The sequence below is a fragment of the Pseudophryne corroboree genome, chromosome 1, assembly GCF_028390025.1.
Source record: "Pseudophryne corroboree isolate aPseCor3 chromosome 1, aPseCor3.hap2, whole genome shotgun sequence".
In the NCBI taxonomy this organism is placed as follows: domain Eukaryota; kingdom Metazoa; phylum Chordata; class Amphibia; order Anura; family Myobatrachidae; genus Pseudophryne; species Pseudophryne corroboree.
In genome coordinates, this window is record NC_086444.1 from 591,047,493 (window position 1) to 591,067,825 (window position 20,333).

The following is a 20,333-nucleotide window of genomic DNA, read 5'->3' on the forward strand; positions in this document are numbered from 1 at the left end:
CCAGAGTCGCAGCCCCCAAAGCCATTATTTGCTGGCAAGTTTATTTCCATATACAAGCTGTCATTGGCACTCCTCACACATCAACTTGTCCCAGAGTACTAGGAATAATGTAATTACTGAATATCAGAAAGAGAACAGAAGCTGGTGCCACCAAACATTCTACATATTATATATAATCCTGAGGAGAATAGCACCTATCAGGGAGCGTATCTGATCATAGCAGATGGGCAGATAGCTATGATTCAGTAGGCAAGAATCTATGGAAAGCAGATATTGCTGGAGCAAAACACAGGTTTTAGGGTTTTTCTAAATGTTGCTTATTAACATAAAATACCTGACCATCAGTTTATGGCTTATTAAAAATTGATCTGTATGAAATAAGATCTGGTGTCTCTATGCCCTAAAGTATCTGAAAATGTGCAAATTCTGCACTCTTGTAAAAGCACTTATGTTTATTCTTCCAAAAGCACAGTACTCGGATGTATACTATACAGGTATGCATTTCTATTTCTTCACATTAGAATGTTAAAAAATAAATGTGTGAACATTTTTGTACATGGCACAACCACGAAACAGAGCTGCCTGTGCAGCTATAGAAAACTTTGGCTTTTTTCATTTTGTTTTTTAAATAAATTCTACACTGAAATAAACCTAATGATCAAAGGTGCCTCTGGTTAGACCTTCTCTATAGGAATCTTGGCTCTCTTGTCTGTACATTCACATTCTTCTTTGAAGTGCTGCTGGCACCTGTCAGACAGCACCCGGAGCCCTTTCTCCTGGCAGGTACAGCAGCATGCAGTCAGGTCTCTCTGCTGACACTCCATGCAGGTCAGGACCAGCTGGCAGCAGCGAAGAGTGGAGCACAGCCGATATCTGTCCCAGGGGGTGCCACAATAATGGCAGCCTAGCAGATAACACAAACAAGAAAGATGTAAGCTTTACTAAATATTCATGTTAAAGGTCTTTGTTTTAAGTCTACTAAATGTCCTTTGACGCATATAGTGAAAATTAGTGTTGTAAACAAATAGATGCTTAACTTTGCTTTCACATGAAATAATATGGTGCCTGCAGCAGTAAGGCACTAATAATCTGTACAGTACAGTGGCCATATATGGGAAAGGTCATTAAGTACAGATGTGTCCGCATACGCCTATTCCTTTCTCACCATACATGTAGCTCAGCTGAGATGTGAATCGCAGCAGCATGCAGTGCCAGTGACAGCATCCAGGGTACTTTGCAGCATGTGGAACCCCAATTAGTGTTCATTTGACATGCTTCAGGCAAGGTTACTATTCCCTATTGTAGTCCATTTGAATTGTAAAGTATGAAAAAGTTGAAAATAAAAATAAATCATGTCGACCATATGTTGCGTTGACAATTTGAACCATTCTACCCTTTGACCATATGGTGTCAACCTTATCATCCGGATACCCACACACGTACACTATGCTGCAGGGAAGGTTTAAGAATACAGTGCTAAAGTACAAGGATTTGCGTAAATGTTTAAATAGTGCTATTTTCCAGTGCATGTGTGACTGCACCTTAATGGCGGTAACAAAGAGAAAGCTGATGAATGTACATTACAAGCTGAGCCTCGTGATCTGCTAGGAATGCTGCAAGTAGCTCAGTTATAGGCAAGATCTGGCATTCGGAGAAACAGAGCCCTGACTGTCACATTACCTTAGCCCACATAGATGGTTTCAGTTGTTGGGATGAAAAGCAACACAGTTAAGGCCCGTATTCACGGGCCGATGTGGGAGAGATGTGTGCTGTGCGAACCGCTCAGCACACATCTCTCCCACTGCTCAGCACAGAGCGATGTGTGCTGAGCATGCGGGGGGAGACGGGGGGGGGGGGGGGGGGAGCTGATTTCACCCAGCGGGTGAAATGAGCAACCTGCTAGATTGGCCAATCTAGCACCAGCGATAGCGATGCGCGGGGCTATACATCGCTATTGCTGTAGGGGGTACACACGGAGCGATCATGCTTAAAATCTAAGCAATCTAGTCAGATTGCTTAGATTTTAAGCAGAGATCGCTCCGTGAGTACCCCCCTTTAGGCAACTGGCCTTTTTGCAGCAACTCAGCAAGGATAAGGGATAAAGGACTGCTGCCTGTAGAGACTCCATATAAATGGAAGTCACACAGTATCACTTTTTGTTGCCTACTGTTTTCTTAGCAAGTCTTTATCTCATGCTCTTTCTGCCGTAATTGCCAACTTACACTTTAGCCACATCATTTGCTGGACTTCTGATACATCTGTGACCAGATTGCACCTCAGTACAGTCCTTACTTGATATGATGTCTTCATTAGAAGATATGGTGTAACGGCCATCAAAGACAAACAGCTTCCCCCTGAAGAACCCATCCGAGAACTGCTCCAGGTATTTATGTATGCCTCCCTTTAGCTGGTATATTTCCTTGCACACAGCCTGTTACAGGAATAAGCAAGGTATATTTGAAGTGTGAGCTTACAGTAATTAAAAGAAAAGAAAATACTGGTTTTATTAACATTCATTACATGAATTTCCAACTATTTCCTTCATGTTTTCAATAAAATACAATGTGCTCTAGATTTTATTGTTACACATTCAGGATAATATTTAAAGTGTCAAATTACAAAATTAACTGCTGAACTGTAATTATCTTTATTTTAATAAAAAATTGCATTTTATGACCTCAATAGAGCCATTTCGTTTTTAATCATTTACTAATTTAGATGTTGTTACTTCTTACTTAGAAGTTGTTACACATATCATCAGATGGACTGGACTGAATGTTCACTAGACGCAGAATCTAGAGCTCCAAAATGTTTCGATGTCTGGCTCCCCCTATTTGGTTACCCTCCCTATGTCCACTAGGGAAAAGGTCCGACAGATTGTACGCTTAACCACATGGAATAATAATGGTGGAGAAAGGGGCTCCTCCATTTTAAATATTTTAGGTGCACTGGATAATCCCGATTATGCTAGTTATAAACTGGTTGTTGTTTACTTGTATATTTTGTCTCTCCCATTTCCGATTCTGTGACTACTGTAATTTCATCTGGTATAGCTATATGCTGATAACTGTTATACATTTTTGGCTCCATGTTATACTTCTGTCTGCTTATTTTGTCTTTGTTTCAATAAAAACAATAAAAAAAGCATAGAACGCAAATATACAAACGTGTTCTCATACATGTATCCTAGTGCCATATGACCTTATTACTGTGCTCTGTACTTTTCCCTCCATTTTGCATCTTACTTTGCTATTAGTGTACTAGGTACTTGGGATTAATATTCTTGTAGCAAAGGAATTGGTATAAAGCAACAGATTAAGTATAATGATGCATGGCACAGATCACTCTTGACCGACCTGTCTTTTGGCGTTTTACCCTGGACTGTGTACTTTAGCCTTAATTTTGCATCTTTGCTTATAGTTTACTACAGAGGTTCCCAAACGCGGTCCTCAAGGCACACCAACAATCCAGGTTTTAGGTATATCCATGGCTCAGCATGGTTAAATCAAATTGACTGAGGTGCTTATTAACTCACCAGTGGCCAAGCATGGATACATTTAAAACCAGGACTGTTGGGGTGCCTGGAGGACCGCGTTTGGGAACCTCTGGTTTACTAGGTACTTTGGACTAGAGTTTGAGCGCAGTCAAAACACAAAGTCCATGGGGATCTATTCATGTAGCAGTGAAAAGCCCTTTATCAGTGATAACAGGGCTTTTCATTGCTTCGTCCTATTCACAGAATGTGTTACCGTAGTAAAATCTCAGATTTATCCAGCGGTGCCCCTGATATTGCTTCCCCATACAGTAATATGGGGGAAAAAATTCATAGAAGAATGGAAAGCTTAGCGTTCCTTTTTGCTTCTCAAAAAGCATTCGCCATCTCAGGATAGCATAGGAAAGGATGGTGTGGGGAGAAAATCAGCAGAGACTGCTGTCTCCCCGCCTCCTCCCCCTGCTTCTCTCTACTTCCTTCAAAGACGCCGGCCAATCACCTGCCTCCTCTCCAGTAGCTCTGCTACCTGTAGTGTCTGTAATGCATTGACATTTAAGAAATGTGTAACAAAGATCTGATGTGTCTCCCACCTTTGTACTCAATGGAGTACATAATTCGTGCACATACCCCCTGCCACCGCTATGCATATGCCGGGACACCATCCTCCTTACTGCCCCCGCTGCCCCAGTGCCCCCTCGCTCTTCCCCTACACCGCTCAGACTGCCTGCTGCTAGCCCGCTTGTCCCTGGTGGGAGAACAACATCCAATGTGGGAGGTGCAGAGGGGTCTGAGGAGGGGAGCAGTAGCAGCAGCCACCAGTACGGGAGGTGCAGAGAGGTTCAAGGGGGACAGGGGTTGTCGGGAGAAACAGAGCATAGGGGGAAAAAAAAAAGTAGCTAACTCAGTGAAGAATACAGAAGATGGGACCGCAGGACCCGGTTATACCGGATCTCATCACAAAATAAGTCAGCTTACATAAATTGCTACTTAACCAAGCTATATATCACATCGAAATTGTTGTGAAATATAGTGAAAAACGAACTATTCTATAATGCAACCCGTCATGAATAGACCACATGGTGCGCTAAACTGGCCAATTTGTTTTACCTGAAGCCAATATGCTGACTCTTTATTAATGCATGACAAGTTAAGTGCTGGTAGCGATAAACATTTCATTCAGTTGTTCTGCTAATTGAACATCATGCAAAAGTATGATTTTGTAACATTAACTACTTGAAAATGTTAGACAGCCTCTTGTGCTGTTCTACAGTTCTGCCAACTGCAGTAATGTCCTCACTGTACATGCAGTGTATTAGTCACTCACCTTTGACCTGAGGTAAGCTGAGCCACGTTCACAGCGTATTCCTCCTGTACAGTACATTAACACAGTCTTATCTTTAAATAAATCCAGATTTTGATCCACATAGTTTGGGAAGTAGCTGAATTTCCTGATGTCTGGAGCCAGGCAGTTCTGGAACTGGCCCTAAAGGAACACATATGCAGTTAATGTAATCTTCTCTACAGAGACAAAGTACTGGTTACACTTACAAGAAAATTGGATAATGTTATAATATATGATATAATAAGATATGATGGTATTAAACAGAGCAACAAACTGGAAAATACTGTTACAAGCTCTGAGGTTTGTAATAGCACTACATAAAAATGAATCCAAGTCTGAGTTTAGAAGCTCACATTATATTTATGGCAATATGCAGTGAACTCTATATGAATTGATGATTGATGCTCTAAGTTATATTTTACATACCTGATAACAGCCTCCAGGTATACAGGGGGGTGGGGGTCTGGTGGTGGTTTGGGGGGTTAATTTACACTCCCCAGCGGCTGCTATTGTCTGCAGCCGCTGGAGGGGTACTGCCGTGCTGACCGATCAACAGTGATCTGCAGCACGGCAATCAGTAGGGGAAAGTGCAAGAAGGCAGAGGGACCTTCCAGTCCCTCTGATAGCAGCAGCGGAGGGAAGTTTCTCTTCCCTGCCGCTGCTAACACTGCTTATCTGACTGGTCGCATCCTGTGCAACCAGGTCAGATAGAGCACTTGCAGGAAAGGCTGCATCTGATGCGACCATGAAAGGCAAGTGGTTAATGGATGGAAGTAACTGGATTCTTTTTTTTTTTTTACATTGTCTAACACAGTGCATTTTATCTCCTTTCATCAGCTGACCAACTGGCTCATATGTTGAGTAGACACATGGGTGTCCCCAAGTGTATACTACACCTCCTTTTGAAATGTATTGAGTAATTGGACTACAGATTATTATTCTACATATAAAGGTCAACAGTTGCAGCGCCCCCTAAGCTACAGCATGATCACCAGGGGCTATCCTATTAGCCCCGATGACTAAATCCCTTTCCCCCAATGCTGGCACTTATCAGGGATTGCATAATCCCTGATAAACGGCTGCCAGAGGCCCGATAACATGTGTTTTTGTGCGAACGCGGGTTCAATTTTGCACAATCAGAACGGCCTCTAATCGGATACCACGATAACCATCGGTGATTAATTGCGATATCCGGCCGTTTTGATCAGCCGAAACTGCATCGGCGCTAATAGGATTCCGCCCATAGAATTTTACTTCACACCGGGCCCACATCAGACATGTAGGCAAGCCCAGTGGTTTACAGACATCTCCCATGTTTTTTGGCGATCTGATCAGGGGAGGGTACTGTACTGCACACGTGGAAATCTACTTCTGTGTCAACAGTCGCAGTGCCCCCTAAGCTACAGCATGATTGACAGGCCATTTGGGGGCAGAGAAGGGGCGGTCATGGCCAGCATTCCAGAAGAAAGGGGTTTGTCAGTTTCATATCCTGCGCGTGCCGAGGCCCGAGAATTGCACAGATGGCCAATGTTCATGCAGATGAATGAATACTGCGTCTTCAGATGCAGTAGTGGATCAGAGAAGTCGTCAGGAGGTGTCTATTTACACAAGAAGCCTCTTACGCCATTAACATATAATTGTACAGCCGCTGTGCACAAACTCACAGCGATTGTGCAATAGTGTCCATCACTGAATCAGGCTCAGAGTTACAGTAATGTGACCCTTATGCTGTAACTGGAGAAAAACCTTGCCCAGGAGGCCTCCTGCAGGATCCTTCCCTCTCAGTCATCCTGTTTGGCACTGATGTCACTAGAAGGAGCTCTGGTGTCTCGCCAACACTGTGAACCATTATGCTTTTTACATTTCACCACTTACTATTTTGCTTTCATAAAAATTGCGGCAGTCCAGTAAAATAGTGTCCTTCCCTCCTTCATCGGCTGCAGACAAATAATGTTCCACTTTTCTATGAAACTCCCCAGGAGAAAGATGAATAGCTAGAGTGAATGGGTTACATCGTGCATTATTATTACGCACCTGCTGAAAGTATATACTGTATGCAAGCATTGCCTCTCGCAACAGGTTATTACATTATGATTTATCCCATACCATCACCCACTATTCCGGACTGACTTACACTAAGGGGCAGATGTATTAAGCCTGGAGAAGTGATAAAGCAGTGATAAGTGGAAGGTGATAATGCACCAGCCAATCAACTCCTGTTAATTTACATATTGGAGCTGATTGGTTGATACATTATCACCTTCCACTTATCACTGCTTTATCACTTCTCCAGGCTTAATACATCTGCCCCAGCCTTTCTAACTAAGCCTAATTCTGAAATAAATGTGAATAATAATTATTTGTATATCATTTATAGTTTACAATATATATATATATACATTTAGTTTTTAAGAACACAATATGGCCAACAATTAGCAATTAAAATTCTGGCCATCAGAATTTAAACAACAATTTATTTGAGTGAATTAGAAGCTGCAAGACAGACACTGCCTCCTTATTAATATAGTAGTAGATTTTCTTCTGTCACTAATTCATACCATGGAATAAAGTAAGATGGTTACTTGCTGGTCATTACTGACGCCTATACTGAGTTTTAGGGATCAACATCAATACCTATTAGAGACACAAGTAAGACTCACGTGACCTGTGGATAGATGACCACAACCCATTATGCAGGCAATGGTTGCTAATACCAGAGGTTCTCAAACTCGGTCCTCGGGGGCACACACAGTGCATGTTTTGCAGGTCTCCTCACAGAATCGCAAGTGAAATAATTAGCTCCACCTGTGGACCTTTTAAAATGTGTCAGTGAGTAATTAATACACCTGTGCACCTGCTGGGTTACCTGCTAAACATGCACTGTGTGTGCCCCCGAGGACCGAGTTTGAGAACCTCTGCTAATACTATAAAACGGGTGTAGTATGTCTGACCGGTGGTCAGGAGACCGCAGGTCAGAATATCGCCACGGGTTCTATTCCCACTCTATGGGTGTCGTGGACACCCACGAGTGGAAATAGTCCCAGCTGGTCGGCATGCCGACCATCGGGATAGTGAGGGGGTGGGATGTCGTTGGAGGTCATGTGACCGTCGGTCTCCCGACCGCCGGTCACATGAATACCACCCTGTAAAACAATGTGCTCAGAGTGCTGACAGAGAGAAAGAGCGGTGTTAAAAGTAAGTGCAGTAATGACTGTGTTCTGGCTGCATATCCAGAAGGCAGCAGGGCCTGGCACATTTCTCTATGGTAGCACAAGACTAAAATGGGGCAATGGCCCTCATTCCGAGTTGTTCGCTCAGTAATTTTCTTCGCATCGCAGCGATTTTCCGCTAATTGCGCATGCGCAATGTTCGCACTGCGACTGCGCTAAGTAAATTTGCTATGCAGTTAGGTATTTTACTCACGGCATTACGAGGATTTTTCTTCGTTCTGGTGATCGTAATGTGATTGACAGGAAGTGGGTGTTTCTGGGCGGAAACTGGCCGTTTTATGGGTGTGTGTGAAAAAACGCTGCCGTTTCTGGGAAAAACGCGGGAGTGTCTGAAGAAACGGGGGAGTGTCTGGGCGAACGCTGGGTGTGTTTGTGACGTCAAACCAGGAACGAAACTGACTGAACTGATCGCAGTTGCCAAGTAAGTGTGGAGCTACTCAGAAACTGCTAAGAACGGTCTATTCGCAATTCTGCTAATCTTTCGTTCGCAATTTTACTATGCTAAGATTCACTCCCAGTAGGCGGCGGCTTAGCGTGTGCAAAGCTGCTAAACGCAGCTTACGAGCGAACAACTCGGAATGGGGGCCAATATACGGTAACACAGAGCCACGCATAGTAGGCCTGGGTCCATTATTGCTGGCATGGAGCAGTGTAGGAGGGCATGGATACTAATGTGTTGCGCATCAAGCTGTAGTAGACTTATTGTGTAAAATAATTATTTTAGTATTTGTGGAACCATGCATACCAGTAAGTATATGCCTTTCATACAATATAAATATTTACTTAGATCTATATGTTTACTGCTGGCAGGTAATGCCTATGATGATTCTGACAAAGTGATCCTCGAAAAAGGAAACTATGATTTTAGGCTAAACAAAAAAAAAAGATACATCTCTGGATTATATTATAGTTCCCGTTTAAACACTACCAAGAAGAGTGGCCCTAAATGATTTAGGATCCTGTTATTTTGGGACCTGATGCTGTGCATGATGGGGCTTGATACTCTGTACATATAATACATATTAAACATACCTGTTTCTTTATAACTGACTTTTTGGGGATCAACACCCATTGGCACAATTTCTTGGAAAACTCCAACACGAAGTTCAGGAAAGCAGTGCGCACCCCCATCACTTGTCTGTAAAGATTTATAAATAAAAGCACAAGTATTAAGATTAAAGTTGGATTTATATAATCAACTAAGCTCAATGTTACGTGGGAGATTGTTTTTCTCTCTAATTCCATGATGAAACGCGTCAAGCACTTTATCCCCAGACACTTTTATGAATCAAGTAATTTTTACTATTTTAAACAATTACATAAAAACAGAACAGAAACGTCATCATATGTGGCAAGCACTTTCGGAGATAGAGCAGGTGTAGTACAGTCAGGTCAACAAAGTATACAGAACAGAAGCAAGTAAGGCTCCATCTATCCCATTTGTCATGATAATTTGACATAGAATTGCAGCTTTAAAAAGGGGCCTTTCGTGCTTGGTTACTTCACTTACTAAAGCTCATTTAAAATGATCAGGAGGATCAGTTGCAAACCAGGACCTAGCCACTATAACTGTTGCCATGGTGGTAAGGCACAAAGTGAATTGATAAATTACCAAGCAATGTGTTTCCTCTAACTCCAACAGGTTACTAGGCATTCTCACAACAGATGCCAAAAACCGGAATCCAAAGCATAACATTTTTGACAGGTAGAGTCAAAATGCAGGCCAGCTTGGTGCAAAGAAGTGGAGTGTGGTACTCCTCATGCAAGATATAGAAAAACACCTGCTGAAATCTAACACACGGGGTGGTATACTGAATACAACCTAGAATTTGCAACCAATGTTCATCTGAGATGGAACCTATATCAGCCTCCCATTTAAGTTTAAAGGGATCCAATAAGCCGGGGAGAAATTTGGCATTAAGAGTAGCATAAACCAAGGATACATGACCCCTACAACCCAAACTCTTTAGCATAGTCTAACTGGGGAGGTGATAAAGGAGAGGGGACAAGTGAAAATGGGGCACGCAGTGTAACCGTTAACTGAGACATGAGCTGCTGGGGATGAGTACAGTAACTGAATCCATTGGATGAAACCAGGACCAAAAGCAAATTTACAGAGTACTTCCCAAAGGTGGCCCCTTTCAACCGATTAGCAGCATCTATGGATACCACCGCAGCGCCCAATCCATCCAGGTCGCTCCTTTGCAAGTGATAAACAATCTACGAAGATCCACCGGACACTTTTGAGCCACATGTCCTTCCTTATCCGGACCAGGATTAAAAAGCAGTGAGCTTTCTTGCTAAAGACTGAATGGACTTCTTTCACAACAAGCTGGTAATATAACTATATGTGTGTATACACACACAAAAACGGAGTGGAAACCCGATTAGTACTTTGTTGGGCTACCCTTTGCCCTTACTACAGATTGAATTCTATGCACATATTCTACTATCTGTCAGAATGTGTCAAGGTGATTATCAGTGTTAAGTGCATAATACATTTGGTTTTGCACTTCATAGTACTGCAGTGTTAAATTCTACATGCAAAAGCGTTGATAATTGGTGGCTTTGAAGAGCCGCCATTTAGTCAGTAAACTCCTAAGCACCCATTAATAGAAATATGTAAAAATGAAAAAGATATGAAATAAAAAGTTAAAACATCCAGTTATGTTGCTATAATTAAAAATAGGATTTTAATACCTACCGGTAAATCCTTTTCTCGTAGTCCATAATGGATATTGGGGAAATCTAGTATGATGGAATATAGACGGGGGTCCAAAGGAGCCAGAGCTCTTTAAATTTCTTCAACTGGGTGTGCTGGCTCCTCTCCTCTATGCCCCCTCCCACAGGCAGTTATAGGTAAAAACGTGCCCGAAGGAGAAAGGACATGTATGAAAGAAGGAACATGATAACAAAAGGTGGTGAGATTTAAACACCAGCACACCACAACATATAACAACCAGCAACAGCTGATAACAACAACAGGAACAGTTAAACAGGTAACTAAATAACAAGAACCTGCAGAAAAGTCCACGCACTGAGGCGGGCACCCAATATCCCTTATGGACTACGAGAAAAGGATTTACAGGTATTAAAATCCTATTTTCTCTGGCATCCATAAGGGATATTGGGGAAATCTAGTACGATGGGGACATCCCAAAGCTTCCAGAACGTGCGGGAGACTGCTGCAGCACCACCTGGCCAAACTGGGTATCCTTTTTGGCCAGGGTATCAAATTTGCAGAACTTCACAAGAGTGTTCTTCCCCGAGCAGGTAGCCGCTCTGCATAGTTGCAAGGCCGAGACTCCACGGGCAGCCGCCCAGGAAGAACCCACAGATCTAGTAGAGTGGGCCTTCAGAGACTTTGGAACAGGTAAGGATGCTGACACATAGGCCTGTTGGATAGTAAGCCTAATCCAACGGGCAATAGATTGCTTTGAAGTAGGGCAACCCATCTTCTGCGCACCATAGAGCACGAACAAGGAATCCGTCTTTCTGACCCGAGCTGTATGCTTGACATATATTTTCAAGGCCCACACAGCATCCAATGCCTCCACAAGAGCAGAAGCATCAGAACTGGACGGAACAACAATAGGTTGATTCCAGTGGAACGCAGAGACAACCTTCGGCAGGAACTGCGGTCTAGTCCGGAGCTCCGCTCTGTCCTCATAAAAGACCAAGTAGGGATTTTACATGATAAGGCCCCCAATTCTGAAACACGTCGAGCAGAAGCCAGGGCCAGTAACATCACAGTCTTCCACGTGAGGTACTTGTCTTCTACTGTTATCAGAGGTTCAAACCAGGAGGACTGTAGAAAAGTCAACACTACATCCAAATCCCAGGGTGCCGTAGGCTGCACAAGGGAGGCTGTATGTGGAGTACTCCTTGCAAGAAGGTCTGAACTTCTGGCAACACTGCCAATTTCTTCTTAAAGAAAATGGAGAGAGCTGAAATCTGGACCTTAATGGAACCCAGACGCAAGCCCTTATCCACACCAGCCTGCAGGAAACGTAAGAAATTTCCCAAGTGAAACTCTGCAGGCGGATAGAGAGACATATCTCCTCCAGATATGATGATAGTGTTTTAACGTCACAGGTTTCTTGGCCTGAACCATGGTTGCAATAACCTTCTTGGAAAGGCCCTTGTGAGCTAGGATGTTCTGCTCAACTTCCATGCCATCAAACGAAGTTGCCGTAAGTCTGGGTAGACGAACGCTCCTTGTTGAAGAAGATCTCTTCTGAGTGGTAGAGTCCAAAGGTCTTCGACGGACATGTCCAGAAGATCCGTGTACCACGCCCTCCGAGGCCATTCCGGTTTAATTAGAATTGCCTGGACACCTTGATTTCTGATTCGCTTTAGCACTCTTGGGAGCAATGGGATCGGAGGAAACAGGTAGACCAGCTGGTATGGCCAACCCAAAGCCAGTGCGTCCACTGCCCTCGCCTGAGGATCCCTGGTCCGTGAGCAATACCAGGGAAGTTTCTTGTTGAGACGAAAAGCCATCATGTCTATTTGTGGGCAACCCCACCAATCGATGATCTGCTGGAGCACCAGATGGTGGAGCCCCTACTCCCCCGGGTTGAGATCGTGACGACTCAGTTAGTCCGCCTCCCAGATCGTGATGACTCAGTTAATCCGCCTGCCAGTTGTTCACACCCGGAATGAAGATTGCTGACATGACTTTTGCATTTCTTTCCGCCCAGAGGAGTATCTTTGACACCTCTCGCATGCAGGCTCTGCTTTTTGTCCCTCAGTGCCGCTTGATATATGCCACCACCGTGGCGTCGTCCGACTGTACCTGGATCGCGTGATCCTTGAGCAGAGGAGAGGCTTGAAGTAGAGCATTGTAGATTGCCCGAAGTTCCAGAATGTTGATTGGAAGGAGGCTTTCGTGGGCCGACTACATGCCCTGGAACTGCGTTCCTTGGGTGACAGCTCCCCATCCTGAATCCCGAATATCCTGCCCTTCAGGAGATTGGAGGACTGTAGCCACCACAGGAGGGAAATCCTGGCCTGAGGTGACAACTGAATCATCCGGTGCATCTGGAGATGCGATCCGGACCACTTGCTCAGGAGATCCAACTGAAACGTTCTGGCATGGAACCTCCCATACTGGATTGCCTCATAAGAGGCAACCATCTTTCCCAACAATCTGATGCAGAGATGTACGGACACTCGAGTATTTCGGAGCACCATGCGGACCATCTCCTGAAGTGTTTTCGCCTTGTCCTCTCGTAGAAATACCTTCTGGGCCACAGTATCCAGCTACATCCCAAGGAACAGGAGCCTCTGAGTTGGCTCCAGGATCCACCCATGGTCGGACTGAAGACGGATGGTACGGTTGATATGGAGCAACAAAAGCTCCCTGGATCCTGTCTTTATTAGAAGATCGTCCAGGTAAGGGACCACATTGACCCCCTGGATCTGGAGTTGAAGCATTATCTCCGCCATCACCTTCGTGAATACCCTCAGGGCTGTTGACAGGCCGAAGGGCAGTGGCTGGAAATGGAAGTGATCGTCCATCAGGGCAAACCGCAGGTACGCCTGATGAGGAGGCCAAATCGGAATATGGAGATAGGCGTCCTTGATATCCAAGGAGACCATAAATTCCTGTTCTTCCAGGCCCGCAATCACTGCTTGCAGGGATTCCATTTTGAACTTGAACACCCTCAAAAAAGGATTCAAGGATTTCAGATTCAAAATGGGTCTGACCGAACCGTCCGGCTTCGGCACCACAAACAAGTTTGAGTAAAACCCTTTGCCACGTTGCGGTAGTGGTACTGGAACAATGACATTGGATTGGACCAATTTTCGGACTGCCTGTTGCATATCCTCCAAAGCTGGCAAGCTTGATTTGAAAAATTGTTGGGGAGGAGTACGGTCGAACTCCAGCTTGTAGCCTTGAGAAACGAGCTCCATGACCCATGCGTCCTGGCAGGAGGTCTCCCAGACGCGGCCGAAGTGACGCAGTCGAGCTCCCACCTCGAGATCCCATCGGGGTGGGTGGGCACCGTCATGCTGAGGCCTTAGAGGAAGCAGAACCGGTGGACTGCTCCTGAGAACTGGTGCTTGCAGGTTTTCTGGACTTACCTCTGGCCGCATTGGAGGCACCTCTGGTCTTCGATCGAAATCTGTGAGACCGAAAGGACTGGACAGATGACCCCGGATAGAAGCGTCTTGCCGGCGAGGCCCCAGAGGGAAAAAACGTGGATTTCCCAGCCGTAACTTTGGAAATCCAGGTATCCAATTCGACCTCAAAAAGCCATTCCCCAGAAAAGGGGAGAGATTCCACACTACGTTTGGATTCTGCGTCTGCAATTCACTGACGCAACCACAAGGCCCTGCGCGCCGACACTGCCATGGCAGACGTCCGAGCATTAATGTTCCCCATCTCCTTGAGGGAATCACAGGGGACACGTGTAGTGTGCTTCAGTAGGGTGACCATAGTAACTAAGGGCATATCCCCCGAGAGAACCCCCTGAATTTGAATGGCACAAGAAGGAATAGCATGGGTCATCCAGCAACCCGCAAAAAACGGTCTTTGTGAGAGGCCAGCTGCAGTGTGTATAGACTTTAGGGTAGTCTCTATCTTCCGATCCCCAGGATCCTACATGGTAAAGGAGCCCGGGGCAGGTAGCACCGCATTTTTAGACAGGTGAGAGACTGAGACATCCATGCCAGGGGATTCCTCCCAAAATGTTCTACCTTCAGGAGCAAACGGGAAAGTGCGCAAAAACTTTTTGGACCTGCATGAGAGGGGGGGGGGGGGGGGGGGCTGTGCATCAGACCTAGCAGCTAAATCTGCAACAGCTTGTTGCAGTAGCTGTGTTTTATGCATAATAGCAGCGAGCTGGGATGGCATATCTGACATCATAGTCTTAAGAGACCCTAACCAGTGGGGCTCTGGACGCTCTCCCCCTGCCTCTTCACTAAGTTGGGAAGAGTGACTACATTGCTCACAGGAAACGGTCATAAGATAATGGAAAGAATCTGGTGTGACATACACTGCACAGCTTGTGTTTACCCATATTTCACAGTAAGTGTAAACACATACACACAGACAGTTATAATGCAAGCCTGCCTTACTGTATGTGAGAGAAGACACAGAGAGGATTATGAAACCAGCACACCCAGAGCTGCACAGCCCCAGTGAGACTGTCTGCTCTGTATATAACAGTAAACACTAATAAATGCAGTCCTAATTAGGCTCAGAATAGTGTACACCAGCGGCTCTCCCCCTTAGCTACACCCTGTACCAGTTTCCAGCGTGTCTGTGAGGCAGGAAGCGCTGAGTGTGTGCTGTAGATGGCTGCTGTAAGCAGAGGACGGCGCCAAAACGCAGCTGGTCCCGCTCTGAGAAAGCTCCGCCCCCACCAATAGCGCCGGAGCTGTACATCTTATTTATACTGGCAAAGTCTCCAAATAAGCTTAAAACCTCACACAAGTGCTTAGTTAAGCAGTTTTGTGCCAGTGTACACACGAGAGATCCTAGTGGGACTCCCCAGGGAGGGTCCCGTACGCCGCACCCGTGGAATGCCGCACTTTGAACCGGGAACCCCCCCAAGCGGGGTCCCCGGTTTGTATTCACCACCGATGTCACCTTCAGGCAGCGTTAGGGGTGTGCGGCGTGCTGCAGCTGTGACAGACAAGGCACAGTGCACCGCTGAACAAACAACCCCTCAGGACAATGGTCCTGCAGCGGGCAAGCAGCTCTGCACCTCGCAAGGCCGGTTACCAAACACCCCTCACTAACTCCCACGGCACAGGTATGCTGTTGCCCAGACAGCATACCGAAAAAAAATAAGATTTTAAACCTACCGGTATATCTTTTTCTTCTAGTCAGTAGAGGATGCTGGGGACTCCGTAAATACCATGGGGTATAGACGGGCTCCGCAGGAGACATGGGCACTATAAAGAACTTTAGAATGGGTGTGCACTGGCTCCTCCCTCTATGCCCCTCCTCCAGACCTCAGTTAGAGAAAATAGGATTTTGGTACTTACCAGGTAAATCCTTTTCTTTGAATCCATAGGGGGCACTGGAGTACTCTTGGGATATGGACGGCTTCCGTCGGAACAGCACTGAATATTTAAATTTAGAACACTCCACCCCTCCATATCCCCGAGTACCTCAGTGTTTTTTACTGAGCCGAACAGGAACTATAGAGAGGTTGACAATGGAGTATTACATATAACATAAGACAATAACGAAGTTGACATAACGTTACTGACAACTAAACAGTTGACACCATAACCAGCACTTGATAATTTGAACCAGTCGGTGAGAGTGTGTTACCATAAGATCCTCAGAACTCACCACAAACTAGGTAAAACTGCTCTGGGTGGGCGTCCAGTGCCCCCTATGGATTCAAAGAAAAGGATTTACCTGGTAAGTACCAAAATCCTATTTTCTTTTTCATCCACTAGGGGTCACTGGAGTACTCTTGGGACTAACCAAAGCTTCCCCCGTGGGCGGGAGAGCTGTTTGGCACCTGTAACACTAGGCGGCCAAAGCTAGATGCTGATGCCGCAAACGTATCAAACTTGTAAAAGCGCACAAACGTGTGCACTGAAGACCATGTAGCCGCACGGCAAAGCTGCGTCGTAGAAGCTCCCCGACCAGCTGCCCATGAAGTTCCCACAGAACGTGTGGAATGAGCGATTACTGATGTAGGCGGCTGTAACCTAGCATGAAGGTAAGCCTGACGTATGGTCAGTTTTATCCATCTGGATAAGGTTTGTTTAGACGCTGGCCAACCCATCTTGGCAGCATCATAGAGAACAAACAACGTATCCGTCTTACGAACTGAAGACGTTCGGGATACATAAATGCGTAATGCGCGTACCACATCCAGAGTTCCAGAATGTGCTATCAACACAGGCACTACTATTGGTTGATTGATGTGAAAAGATGACACTACCTTTGGTAAGAAAGCGGAATTCGTCCGAAGTTTCGCTCTGTCATCATCATGAAACACCAAATACGGTGGCTTGCATGACAAGGCACCCAAATCTGAAACACGCCTTGCCGAAGCTAAGGCTAGAAGAAAAATTGTTTTCCAAGTGAGAAACTTTATATCCACTTGCTGTAAGGGTTCAAAATATGAAGACTGTAAGAAAACTAAAACCAGATTCAAGTCCCATGGCGCTGTAGGTGGAATGAATGGAGGCTGAACTCTGAGGACACCTTGGAAAAAAGTGTGTATAGACGGCAATAGAGCCAATCGTCTTTGAAAGTAAACTGACAAAGCAGATACCTGCACCTTTAGTGTAGATAAACGCAGTCCTCCATCTAACCCCGTCTGTAGAAATAACAAAAGGCGGGATAACTTGAAAGATGATGTCGGAAACTTCCGAGCTTCACACCAACCTATATAGGCACGCCATATTCTGTAATAATGAGCTGCCGTAACCGGCTTCCTAGCTCGTAACATGGTTGGTATAACCGATTGTGGAATGCCCTCTGTTCTTAAGAGAGCGGTCTCAACAGCCACCCCGTCAAACGCAGCCGCGCTAAATTGGGGTAAAGGAACGGACCCTGTTGTAACAGGTCTGGACGTAGTGGGAGCGGCCAAGGATCGTCTGCGAGTAGTCCTCGGAGATCCGAGAACCAAGCTCTCCGAGGCCAATGAGGCGCCAGAGGGAGCAACGGAAACGGTGGAAACAGATACACAAGACTGTACGGCCACGCGACGGTGAGAGCATCCACCGCCTTTGGATCTCTTGTTCTGGACACATACTGGAGCGTTTGGTGATTGTGTCGAGACGCCATAAGGTCCACCTGAGGATAACCCCATCGCTGAACCAACATGTGAAACACTTCTGGATTTAATGCCCATTCTCCTGGATGAAAATCCTGACGACTGAGATAATCCGCTTCCCAGTTGTCCACTCCCGGAATGAACACGGCCGACAATATCACCTGGTGGTATTCCGCCCAATTGAGGATTCGAGCTACCTCCCGCATTGCCATGCGGCTTCTTGTTCCTCCTTGTTTGTTGATGTATGCGACCGCCGTCGCATTGTCTGACTGCACTTGGACAGTCTGAGAGCGAAGCATGTGCACCGCTTGTCGTAGCGCATTGTAAATTGCGCGGAGTTCCAGGACATTTATAGACAGCAATCTTTCGTGATCCGCCCAGAGACCCTGGAGCTGACAATTTTGAACTACCGCTCCCCAACCTCTGAGACTGGCGTCCGTCGTTAGAATTATCCAATTCCAGCCTCCTAACAGTCTCCCTGCGGTTAAATTGTGTTCCTTGAGCCACCAGAGCAGAGACACTCTTGCCCTTGGCGACAACCTCACCCTGTGGTGAATCTGCAGATGCGAGCCCGACCACTGGGCGAGCACATTCAGTTGAAATGGACGTGAGTGAAATCTTCCGAACTGAAGCGCTTCGAAAGCTGCCACCATTGTGCCTAAGAGGCGAATGCACAAGTGTACAGACACTGTGCGTGGCTTGAGGACTAATTGTACTAGATGGCGTAGAATCTGTACTTTCTGTTGTGGTAGGTAAATTCTTTGATTGACTGTATCGAGAATCATACCTAGGAATTGAAGGCGTTGAGACGGAATTAGATGTGATTTCTTGAAGTTGACAATCCAACCGTGGTCTAAATACGGAACTATTGTCACTCCCAGGGATCTGAGATGAGCCATCATCACCGACATCACTTTGGTGAATACTCGAGGCGCTGATGATAGGCCAAACGGTAGTGCCTGAAACTGGTAATGGTTCTGGCGTATTGCAAACCGCAAGAATTTCTGATGAGGCTGCCAAATCGGAATGTGTAAGTACGCATCCTTGAGATCTAGCGCAATCATAAATTCCTTTGGCTCTAAACCCGCAATCACGGAATGTAGTAAGTTACGTACTGATTGAGACCCTTTAAGTTCAATATTGGTCTGACTGAGCCATCCGGCTTCGGTACCAGAAACAGACTGGAATAATAACCCTGACCCTGTTGGTGTACAGGGACCGGAATCAAAACTGCTGAATCCAGTAGGGACTGAATGGCAATTTGCAGAACCGCCCTCTTGTCGTCCGACAGAGGCAATCCTGTCTTGAAAAACCGCAGAGGCGGAAAACAGTTGAACTCTATTTTGTAACCTTTTAACACTAAATTGCGGATCCACCCATCCGCGGATGTGTGGAACCACGCCAAATGGAACGTCTGAAGGCGTGCTCCCACAATCGGAGAACCGAGATGGGCTGGTAGCCCGTCATGCCACTGGTTTGTCGGTAGCCTTAGCGTCCTGGCGACTTGTGTTGGTTTGTTGGAAACCACGTCCACGTCTAGCAGGCGTGGCTGTTCCTCTGCCACGTCCTCGAAAGGACTGAGGTCTAAAGGATTTGAACGAAGGTCCAGCGTACCTCCTTCTTGATACCGGTGGAGGCAATGGTAAGAAAACCGACTTACCTCCCGTAGCCTCAGCAATCCATGCGTCCAATTCAGGACCAAACAACTTCTTGCCATCGTAAGGCAACGCCTCTATACCTCGTTTGACCTCTGCCTCCGCTTGATAAGCACGCAGCCAGAGTGCTCGTCGTGCCGTAACTAGCGACGATGAAATACGAGAAGTGAGCTGACAGACGTCAGTAGACGCTGTACAGAGATAATCTGCAGCCTCACACATTTGATTTGCAAGAAGTATCAGATTTTCGTCATGTAAAGCAGATTTGAGTTCTGTAATCCATATTATGAGCGCCTTAGTGACCCAGATGCCAACCAATCCAGGTCTCAGCATCACTCCTGCTGCTACATACATGGACTTTAGCATAGTTTCTATCTTGCGATCTAAAGGGTCTTTACGCGTAGTAGCCGCTGGCACTGGTATGGTTAATTTCTTGGTAAGCTTCGACACTGACGAATCAACTATTGGTGGATTCTCCCATGTACATGTTACCGAGTCTGGAAACGGGTAACTAGACTTAAATCTGCGAGGTATAGAAAACCGTTTATCTGGATTCTGTCGTGTTTCTACTAACATCTGATTAAGAGATTCCGAGACAGGAAAACTTATTGGAGTTCTTTGTCGTTTAGTAAATACGACCTGATCATTTGTGAGAGGCTCCTCAGTTTCAGTAAACCTCAGAGACTGACGCACCGCTCTGATGAGATTATCAATGCCGGAGCTGTTAAAATCCTCACTATCTGACTCCACTTCGCCCTCCTCACCCTCATCTTGTTCCGTGAGGTCTGGCATGGAATCGTCAGAATGCAACATAGCAGAAACTGGAAAATCATAAGACATATGAAATTTATCCCG

The 20,333-nt window shown here is 45.7% G+C and overlaps 1 protein-coding gene across 2 annotated transcripts in view; it reads right to left on the reverse strand.

Annotated features, from left to right (window-relative positions):
• Positions 1–434: 434 nt before the first annotated feature.
• The window catches only part of TSTD2 (thiosulfate sulfurtransferase like domain containing 2), a 47,289-nt gene continuing 27,390 nt past the window's right edge, over positions 435–20,333 (reverse strand). For both annotated transcript variants that reach the window (XM_063914242.1, XM_063914241.1), the window contains 5 exons: positions 9,098–9,203; positions 6,711–6,829; positions 4,818–4,976; positions 2,293–2,431; positions 435–904 (listed from right to left, as the gene is read on the reverse strand). In XM_063914242.1, coding sequence (XP_063770312.1) covers positions 675–904; positions 2,293–2,431; positions 4,818–4,976; positions 6,711–6,829; positions 9,098–9,203 — 753 coding nt within the window. In that variant the 3' untranslated portion in view covers positions 435–674. The remainder of the gene's footprint in view (positions 905–2,292; positions 2,432–4,817; positions 4,977–6,710; positions 6,830–9,097; positions 9,204–20,333) is intronic.